The sequence below is a fragment of the Conger conger genome, chromosome 9, assembly GCF_963514075.1.
Source record: "Conger conger chromosome 9, fConCon1.1, whole genome shotgun sequence".
NCBI lineage: Eukaryota > Metazoa > Chordata > Actinopteri > Anguilliformes > Congridae > Conger > Conger conger.
Window position 1 is genome coordinate 11,471,240 of NC_083768.1, and position 10,441 is coordinate 11,481,680.

The following is a 10,441-nucleotide window of genomic DNA, read 5'->3' on the forward strand; positions in this document are numbered from 1 at the left end:
TGGGTGGAAACTGAAAGCAATAAAGTTTGCAAACATCCATCCATCCATCCGGAGGAAACCCTCAGTGGTGGGTAGCAGTGGGTAGCCTGCCGCCTCACAGCAAGGAGGGTCCTGGGTTTGAATCCCCGTCGGCCGGGGCCTCTCTGTGCGGAGTTTGCATGTTCTCCCCGTGCCTGCGTGGGTTTCCTCCGGGTACTCCGGTTTCCTCCCACAGTCCAAAGACATGCATGTTAGGCTGATTGGAGAGTCTAAATTGCCCGTGGGTATGAGTGTGTGAGTGAATGGTGTGTGTGCCCTGCGATGGACTGGCGACCTGTCCAGGGTGTATTCCTGCCTTTCGCCCAATGTATGCTGGGATAGGCTCCAGCCCCCCTGCGACCCTGTTCAGGATAAGCGGGTTAAGCTAATGGATGGATGGATGGATGGAGTCGGAAGACGCATCTTCCAAAGTTAAGAAAATAGTGGCAAGTATCAGACGAAGTCGAAATACTTGTGTTGATCATTGCCTCGTTTAGAGCGTGAACTAGCACAGGCTGAATCAGTGCCTTTCAACATCTTAAACATATCAATCTCTCAGAGTGGCAGTGGAATCAGACAGGGCCTATATCCGTTCCCAGGGGGGAGGTTGTAGGGTCACTTCGAAGCATTTAGAAAGCTTTCAGAAATGGTCAGAAAAAAAAATCCCAGCCATTAAATTCAGAAGAGGGTACACGGGAGGAGCCCTGGAAAAGCAAGTCTGGGCTGCTGATTACTCAGCCCATTGTCACCGAGGTAAAAGTGTGTCTCCATTTCAGCATGGAAATTGCCAAGGAAATGGAAGCAGACCGCCAAGGCTGATGCACAGGGCTGCAAATATCGCCGGACGGCACACAACATTGCTGTAGCCCACGAATACTTCCTGTTTTTAGCATCTCACCCTTAGTTTATTTTTAATAGATTTTTTTTTGGGTTGGGGGAGGGAGGTGGGTACGTGTACACACACACACAGACACACACACAGACACACACACACACACACACACAGTCCGTGCACACTGTGCAGCTCATTACACCAATGTCTTTGCAGAACCCTTGGATAGGAGTTATGAAGCTCAACATAGAATACTGTTTTGCGTGTGTCCTGTGTGTGCGTGTTCTCCTTAACGGAAGAGGAACTCACACGAGCCAGACCGTGTTTGCGCACACACTGTAGTGATGAACTTTAACTGAAACGTGGCCCACAGTGTCGGTACGGTGGAAAGGATAACGCATCCAAGCCGAGAAATCCCATTTGCGAGCGTTTTGAATAACCAGGGCGCCGTGCTAAAATAAGTCACGGCAGCTACTGCACTGTATGTGTGTCATCATTCCCCAGGGCTGACACCCAGAAGGGGCACCTTCACTGCTGCAGGGTCAGGCTGTCACCAGCGTTCCCACAAATCAACTCTTAACACAATTACAATAAGCAGCTATGCAAGCTGTTTATTGCAGTCATCACACTTGTGTATACTTGTATTATTACCACTAGCATTATGTTTGATTATGTTCACTAGCATGACTGTTTTATTGCTTTTGTTTCTTTGCTCTCATCAGATGAATCTATAAGATGCAAGTTCTTCTCTATTCTCATTTCCAGCACTTTGAACTGTACTTCCCTCACGGGGGTCTCAGCACACCCGTCCCTGGTTACGGTTGCGCGCTGTGTAGCACGTCGCTCTGGATAAGAGCGTCTGCCGAACGCCTGTAGCGTGATGTAACGTAGCGCAACTCCACCGCAGGGCCAGGCAGCCCTGTTCTCACGGATCAGCTTCAGCGGAGTTTCTGCATCCGGGCCAAACTCCCGTCAGCGAACGGCACAGAGACGAAGCGATCTTCCTTAATCCCGCATCTACGCCCTCGCAGGAGTGAGTGTTCCTCGACGTGCGACCGAGGCGTCTCCGGGGTAATAAACCTCCACAGTTAATACCCCCGCCGATCCGGTCCTGCGCTGCGGAGATACCGAGCGCTCGGAGGCCACGGCTCCGCCGCTATCCCACAAGGCCGCGCTGCGTGCCCCGCCGCACCGCCACTCCCACCTGCTGACGGCTAATCTCTCACAATCGCGGTCTGAATGCCTCGAAAGCCGGGATATCGTCTCCTCGTCGGGTTATGACTGACAGACGGGCGATCCGGTTACGTGGCCAAGCCTTCGGAATGAACTCAAACGCACCGTCCCTCGACGACTTCAGTTCAGCCAGCTCCCCTGCCCACAGACAGAAGGCTACCCTGCTGGAAAGAAAAGCTCAAGCTAAGTCTTGAAGCAGCTGGTAGCTGGTTGGCCAGTTCAGACCAGCTCCCAGCTTGACACGGTTTGACCAGCTCAAGCTATGTTTTGAAACAGCAGGTAGCTGGCCAGCTCAGCAACCAGCTTTATGACCAGCTCATACCCAGCTAGACCAGCTTTATGACCAGTTCATACCCAGCTAGACCAGCTTTATGACCAGCACATACCCAGCTAGACCAGCTTTATGACCAGTTCATACCCAGCTAGACCAGCTTTATGACCAGCACATACCCAGCTAGACCAGCTTTATGACCAGTTCATACCCAGCTAGACCAGCTTTATGACCAGTTCATACCCAGCTAGACCAGCTTTATGACCAGCTCATACCCAGCTAGACCAGCTTTATGACCAGCTCATACCCAGCTAGACCAGCTTTATGACCAGCTCATACCCAGCTAGACCAGCTTTATGACCAGCTCATACCCAGCTAGACCAGCTTTATGACCAGCTCATACCCAGCTAGACCAGCTTTATGACCAGCTCATACCCAGCTAGGCCAGCTTCACAACGAGCCTGTGTCCTGCTCGATCTTCAAGCTGGTCAAGCTGGCATAGCTGGATTTTACAGCAGGGCACGAATCTACAGACCAACAATATCTTTTTGCACGATGTAACCGTTTTTATTTTTTATTTTTTATTTTTTTTAAAGCAGCACATTTTTTAAAAAAGCAAGAGAAAGCCCATTCCCGCTCAGCACGAGCAGGACTACGGTCGGGTCTCCAGCCCGTGATCACAGCCCGTTTCAGCAGCCTCACACAGGCCCCGACAGCCCTCTGAGCCGAGCCCCTTTCGAGTTTTAATCGGCGCACTCAACCCGACCCTCCACTGCATAACATCCAGCACGTACATCCTCTCCGCAGCAGGCCGATTCATTGAGAGCAGCGCCCGTAAAAGCGTGGGTATTAACGCGGGCTCAGAGCGATCGCTGGAGAGCTGGAGCAGCGCGTTAAGCCGTCTCCGCGGAGACACGTCCGTGCTGCTGGCCCCTCCCTGCGGGCGCGCTAACCGCTAACCGCTAACCGCTAACCGCTAAAGAGGAACCGAGCGCTACGGAGCTTCATCGGGACGGAAAGTTCCGCTTCTGTTTGAGGAAATGCCCCCAAATTAAACCCCCCCCCCATTAGGATGGGCTAACAGCACAATAAACCACAATAATTTAACACCTACGGTTTTCAGAAAAAAAAAAAAACAATAAAAATAACTTAATGAAAAACATTGAAACATGAGGAAATTGTTTGACATTATATAGTTTTCCCATATGTCTGAACATAGCCTGGAGACCTCACACTCCTGTGAACGTAGGTGTTGTTTATTATATGCAGCCTTTTTTTATACCTGTTTATTAAGGGTGCCAGTAATTCTGGAGCCCACTGTACGCTGAAAAGCCAGCGCAGAACGTGTTCATTCCTATAATACTTCAATACACGTTAATTGTCAGTACCACGTCCACCCAAGGGCAGGAAGTAGGATTTTTAGTAATGCTAATTCAATCCCAGTTTGGATTACCTCATGTCTGCGGGATTAAAGAAAGCACCAGTCTGCACTCGCTAAGTGTTCAGAGCAGAGGACGAAAGCACGGCCGGATTTTTGCGTGGCTAACCGTCGAAGACCCGAGATTCACCCGAGATTCCTCGCCGTGCATTGTGGGTACCAAGACGACCCTTTCGGTCCGCCTCTACATTCACCTTTGTCAGAAAAGCCAGTTTAAAAGACACATTTACCACAGACACGCCGACGGCCCTCACGTCGGTTGGATACCCGGAGCGACGTCGCTGGCGGTTGGAGAGGCGTCGCCGTGGTAACCGTGTCCCGTGTTTGGCGCGGGGGGGGCGGGGCTCTTCCTGCTTTGTGGACGGGCGCGCGATTGCTTCTCGTTTGCCACGCGCTGGGGCTCATTTATCCTCCTGAACGGGCTAAACGAGCAACGAATTACTGCGGAAGGACTCCACCGCCGGAGAAGAAACGCTTCCCTGACACAAGGCGTCTGAGAGAAGTACCCACAATACACCACTTCATTTCCCTTCATTAACCCCTTTGTCAGGCCGTTCTTCCGGACACGCTGAGCACATGCGGACGTCTGTTTTCCACCGAGGCGATAGAGCAAACCCGTAAATTAGGGGCAGAACGCAGTCGAATTGAAAGAGATACGGAAACACATTTCTTTCTAAAATTCATTTATTTTTGGTCACATCTCCATTAAATATTTACACATTCGTTATCCGCCCGCAAGAAAATTTGAATAAAAATATCATAATAATAATTAAAAAAAAGGTTTGACACCGTGCAGAGCCAGCAGGTCGATCTCTGGGCCTCAATAAGTGTGGCAATGAAGCCCACCGCCTGGAGCCAGAGTTGCATGATGGGATTGTGTTTGCAGCAACCTGAATTTCAGATCATTCTAAATCTACACATACTATCTCTATCTGTCATGATCTGCCTCTTCAGGGGTAGAGTCACAGGGAAGCACACCAACACTGCAGGGGTTTTGGCATGACACATCCCGCGAAAAAAAACGAATAAAAACCACAATTCCCATAATGCATTCTTGCCCCATGCTTTGCAGAATTCCCAGAATGAAACATTCCATTTTGATTGACAGCGAGCATGTTCTCTACCCAAAATGTCACTCATCCCATGATGATGGCTGTGGATCCTTCCATAAGGACCCACGAACAACATAACCCCTTTTTCACAGATATTCAGCACATTATGACAGGCCTACAGTAGATATTTTTATATCTGTGTGTTTTAATATCCAGTAATGCGACTACTCATTACTGGATAAAAGAGGAGCTTTATTTAGCTTTTAAAAAGTGCATTATTCTCACAAAACAAAAAGTGATGAATGAATGTTCCTTATGGCCTTCCGCGGTACAGTAAGACGTTTCTAAGCACTGTGTCCACTTCACCAGAAAACACACGAACAGAGACGGTCTGTTAAAATACAGCGCTGTCCAAACACTCATCTTCAAACGGAAAAAGAAACACGATGAATACTGTCTTAGGTTTCCCCTGAATGCACCATGGGAGAATCTCACTCACCGTACAGTAGAAGACATAGGGGGGGCTGGGGAAGAACAGCTACAGGGATGGACAATGCTTTTTCCGGGGAACAACCATAAAGAAAGAGTCATAAGCAGGACTGAGTAATCTCTGAGGGCCTGGCGTGTTTCACAGAAACAATCTGACAAACAAGCAAGTAAAGTCCCATAGGAAAGGGGGGGGCACAATGATCTTTTAAGGTGGAATTAAGAATGTACACCCCCGTGGCCCGCTCAACAATGGTACGACCCAAGCCTCCATTGCCTCCAGTTAAAATGATCCTCAAAGTCTCCAAAAGACACACACCCCCACCTCCCAAACACACACAGACCTCACACTCCTGTATCCTCATACCTCACCATTCACACACACACCCGCTTCCCGAACACACAGACCTCACACTCCTGTATCCTCATACCTCACCATTCACACACACACCCGCCTCCCAAACACACAGACCTCACACTCCTGTATCCTCATACCTCACCATTCACACACACACCCGCTTCCCGAACAGACAGACCTCACACTCCTGTATCCTCATACCTCACCATTCACACACACACCCCCTCCCCCCTCATGACAGCCCCCACAGGCTCCCGGCATCCTCACAGACGCCTCATGAATGTTCAGAAAACGTAAAAACAACACAATCTTCGAGCTGGGAGGGTCTGAGGAAGGGATAAAAAAAAGGAAGAAAAAAGGGAGATGGATACTTCTGCAACTGCTGAATTCCCCTGGGAGTCCCGTCAGTGCTAATCCACCTTCTTGTCCACTGAACTCTTTACCTCCTGCTGCTCCTCCTCCTCCTCTTCCTCCTCCTCCTCCTGTTCTTCCCCCTCTTCCTCTTCCTCCCCCTCCTCACCTTCCTCCTCCTCCTCCTCCTCACCCTCCCCTTCCTCCCCCTCCTCCTCCCCCTCCTCCTCCTCCCCGGACCCCTCCGGCTCGGCGGGGCCCTTCCTCCCCGTGCGGGCCCACTCCTCCTCCTCCTCCTGGCGGTTGTGGGCGAGCGTGTCCCTCTGGAGCAGCGGGGGCTCCTCGGGGCCGTCCTCCGACTGGGCGGTGCACATGCCGTAGCACATCAGACTGATGATGCCCAGGGGCAGGCCGAACAGGAAGCAGCCCAGGAGGGGGGAACTGCGAAACACCGACTGGAGGGAGAGAGGGAGGGGGGAGAGAGGGAGAGAGAGGGAGGGGGGAGAGAGGGAGAGGGGGGGAGAGGGAGAGAGAGAGAGAGGGAGAGGGGGGGAGGGAGAGAGAGAGAGAGGGAGGGGGAGAGAGAGAGGGAGAAGGGGAGGGAGGGGGGAGAGAGAGGGAGGGAGAGGGGGAGGGGGGAGAGGGAGGGAGAGGGGGAGGGGGGAGAGAGAGAGAGAGAGAGAGAGAGGGGGAGGGGGGGAGAGAGAGAGGGAGGGAGAGGGGGAGGGGGGAGAGAGAGAGAGAGAGAGGGGGAGGGAGGGGGGGAGAGAGAGAGAGAGGGGGGGAGAGGGAGAGAGAGAGGGAGAGAGGGAGAGAGGGAGGGGAGGAGAGGGAGGGGAGGAGAGGGGAGAGAGAGAGGGAGGGAAAAAGAGGGAGGGAAAGAAGAGGGGGTTGTTTTAATAAAGACTTGTTTTATGTATTTAATACCTCAACTGTTACTGTCTAAACTTACAGGCCAGTGGAGGATGGGCATCCCCCTATAGCCGGGCCCCGCCCCAGATTTATTCCCACAGTTTGACAGTTTCTCTCCGCACCAGGGTTTTACCTCGTGTGCTACTCTGGGGCTCAAGGCTGGTATCTCCCCGTCTCTTCTCCTCTGTCACTCTGTGAAGTGTCTTTAGCACAGTCCCTGAACATTCAAACTGAACTGAGACTATAGCTGCTGATCGGCTGTGTGCATGATCTTGGAACCAGACAGCTGAAGTAGAAACAAAGTTATAATCTGACGTCTCCCTCTCCCTCTCCCTCTCCCTCTCTCTCTCTCTCTCTCTCCCTCCTTTGCTCTCTCACCCACACACACACACACACACTCAGGAAGAGGCACAGACATGAATGGCTTTGATTACAATCTCATTTTCCTTATCTGCAAAAGCCATTATGCAGACACTGGCACTTTGAAGACGTCTAACCAATTTACTGTACTTCTATAGACCGGAAAGGCCCTGAAATTACAGCAAGGCTTTGAGTGAACAAGTAAATCCCACACCCCCATCGACAAACTCACACAGTTACACTCGCACACACAGTTACACACTCACACACACAGTTAGTTACACACACACACACACACACACACACACACACACACACAGTTACACTCACACAGTAACTTTGAGTTTGAACTGACAATACTTATCTTCCTCTGCAACTTGCCACATGAGCCATACTGTGGATGTCTGTATTCATTGCTCACTTTAAATGTACTTTGATGTATTTAAATGTACTATATTGGCTTTAATGTATTATTTTATGCACCAAGTCTTTCTTCTTATATTTCAGAGCAACTGCCTCAATTTTCTGATCTGAATGAAGGCTCACCAGCCATACCCCCACAGTACCATGTTATTACTACAGGGTCAGCTGGGGTTTAGCACATTTTCCATCCACGCCCTGCTGAATGTGACAGGAGCCATTAGCACAGGGGATGCTAAGGCCCAAAAGCAGTGTTGAGGTTGTGGGTTCAGGTCCCGGGGCAGTGTGGAAGGACCGTCCTGCCAGTCTGTCTGTCCGTCTGTCCCAGGACCTGAGCGCGCTCACTGATTACAGATCACAGGGACAGAGCAGCAATCATAGAGACAGCCCAGAGCTGCAGGAGAGCTGAGTCAGCAATCAGAGCGGACAGCGGGAGAGGGGCAGGGGTGTGAGTGTGTGTGTGTGTGTGTGTGTGTGTGTGTGTGTGTGTGTGAGAGAGAGAGAGAGAGAGAGAGAGAGAGAGTGTGTGTGTGTGTATGCAGGTGTGTGCATGTGAGTGAGTGTGCGTGTGGGGGTGTGTGAGTGTGTGTGTGAGAGAGTGTGTGTGTGTGTGTGTGTGTGAGAGTGAGTGAGTGTGTGTGTGTGTGTGTGTGAGTGTGTGTGTGTGTGTGTGTGTGTGTGTGTGTGTGAGAGAGTGAGTGTGTGTGTGTGTGTGTGAGAGAGAGAGAGAGAGAGAGAGAGTGTGTGTGTGTGTATGCAGGTGTGTGCATGTGAGTGAGTGTGCGTGTGGGGGTGTGTGAGTGTGTGTGTGAGAGAGTGTGTGTGTGTGTGTGTGTGTGAGAGTGAGTGAGTGTGTGTGTGTGAGTGTGTGTGTGTGTGTGTGTGTGTGTGTGTGTGTGAGAGAGAGAGTGTGTGTGAGTGTGTGTGTGTATGCAGGTGTGTGCATGTGAGTGAGTGTGCGTGTGTGAGTGTGTGTGTGTGAGTGTGTGTGTGAGAGTGAGTGTGTGTGAGTGTGTGTGAGAGAGTGTGTGTGAGAGAGTGTGTGTGTGTGTGTATGTGTGTGAGAGAGAGAGAGTGTGTGTGTGTGTGTGTGTGTATGCAGGTGTGTGCATGTGAGTGTGCGTGTGTGAGTGTGTGTGTGTGTGTGTGTGTGTGTGTGTGAGTGTGTGTGAGTGTGTGTGAGTGGGGGGGGGGGTCGGAGATGAGGCATTATGGAGGGGGACAGGACCGCTCAGTGAATCTCTACACAAGTCAATCTCTGTCTCCTCTTCATGAAGCTACGCGTTCAGCTCCCAGCGGTGACCCGCAGAACGTGCGCTTCGTCTCCTTCACGCCCTCTTACATCATATCTACATCTTCCCCCAAAGTGACAGAACCCATTTTAAACGTTCATGCACACTCAGGCTGCGGCTCAACATTTCCTGGAGCGCAGGTCGACCCCCTCATCACTGTTTGTCCCTCCCGGGCTGCCGTACACACACTCACCATCACAGTGGACCGGGCATCATAAGCGACCCTCTTCACGCGCTGCAGAACGCCGTCCCCGCCTTGAGCCTGGGGAAAGACAAACACATTCACGCCAGATTTAACGAAAAGACCGTTCACATCCCCGCAGTTCTCACATAAACACCACACGGGCATCACTGCAACGCGGCCACATATTTAACATTTTTGCTTTCGGATTCAGTTATGCCGAGAATCAGGCTGTCCACCATTTTGTGCAATAAAACCGGTCCCTTCCCAACAGACTGACACACAAAAGGGGAGATAATATGTGCAATAGGGACTACAACGATCTTGACATCTCTAAGAATATTTTATGTACACAGAATGCGTGCTACGCCCAAGCGCCTTTAAAGACGTTCTGGCTGATGTCGCTGGTGGCCAATCGGCTACATCTCGAGATTCGAGCGCTCGGAATAAGCGCAGAACTTTTAAGCAGCGCCTCGGAGATCAAAGATGCGCTTTATTTTAACCGCGAGTGTTAACTTACAACGCCGGAGCTTTCAATAAAAAGCAACAGCTGGAACTTATAAAGGAGAATAGGCTTTGTCTGCCCGCTCTCCCAGGGGACGTCTCCCCCTTTCAAGTGATCAATTAATCTGATGTTCACAGGCACAGCCGATTTTGTAGTTCCGCAAACGAGGAACGCTTCTCGCAGCAGCCAATGAAAAAGCGGCAGATTTTTTCCCCCTCTCAGATAAGGGCGGCGATCGTTACCGCCACCCGTTCCGATCAACACAGGCTGCACACAGCAGCGCTTTAAAACCCTTTTTTCCCAGCTGACTGAAAACGTTTTCCGATCAACCGTTGTCGTGTCCTGGAGCCGGGCACTAGGGTTAATGGAACGACCTTCCCGAGTCATCCGCAACCAACGATTAGCCAATCAGATCCCATTAACCCTGCCCGTGTTTGCCGATGACTCGGACAAACAAGGCAGCTGAATGCATTCATCCAAGTGTCCATCGTGCTGCTGCCTAAATCGGTGCTGGAGCGTAGAATGTTTTAGTTTTTTAGTCATTCTCCCTGGATCTACAGATACCACTGAGTGTGAGACAACGAAGTCACCGTTAGGTATTGGGATCTGTAGTTTCAGAGACAAAGAGTTTAATGTCACAAAATCACTGTTGGGTACTGGGATATGTAGTTACAAAGTCACAGTTTGCTACTGGGATCTGTAGTTCCAAAGTCACTGGTGGGTGCTAGGATC

General features: G+C 50.9%; 1 protein-coding gene across 1 annotated transcript in view; it reads right to left on the bottom strand.

Moving 5' to 3' along the window:
* Positions 1–6,233: 6,233 nt before the first annotated feature.
* Positions 6,234–10,441, bottom strand: part of LOC133137438 (protein disulfide-isomerase TMX3-like) — a gene marked incomplete at its 3' end in the record, with an annotated part of 34,995 nt that continues 30,787 nt past the window's right edge. Inside the window, exons 15-16 of the mRNA XM_061255722.1 lie at positions 9,217–9,285; positions 6,234–6,494 (exon numbers count right to left, since the gene is read on the bottom strand). Of these exons, the coding sequence (XP_061111706.1) occupies positions 6,234–6,494; positions 9,217–9,285 (330 nt within the window). The remainder of the gene's footprint in view (positions 6,495–9,216; positions 9,286–10,441) is intronic.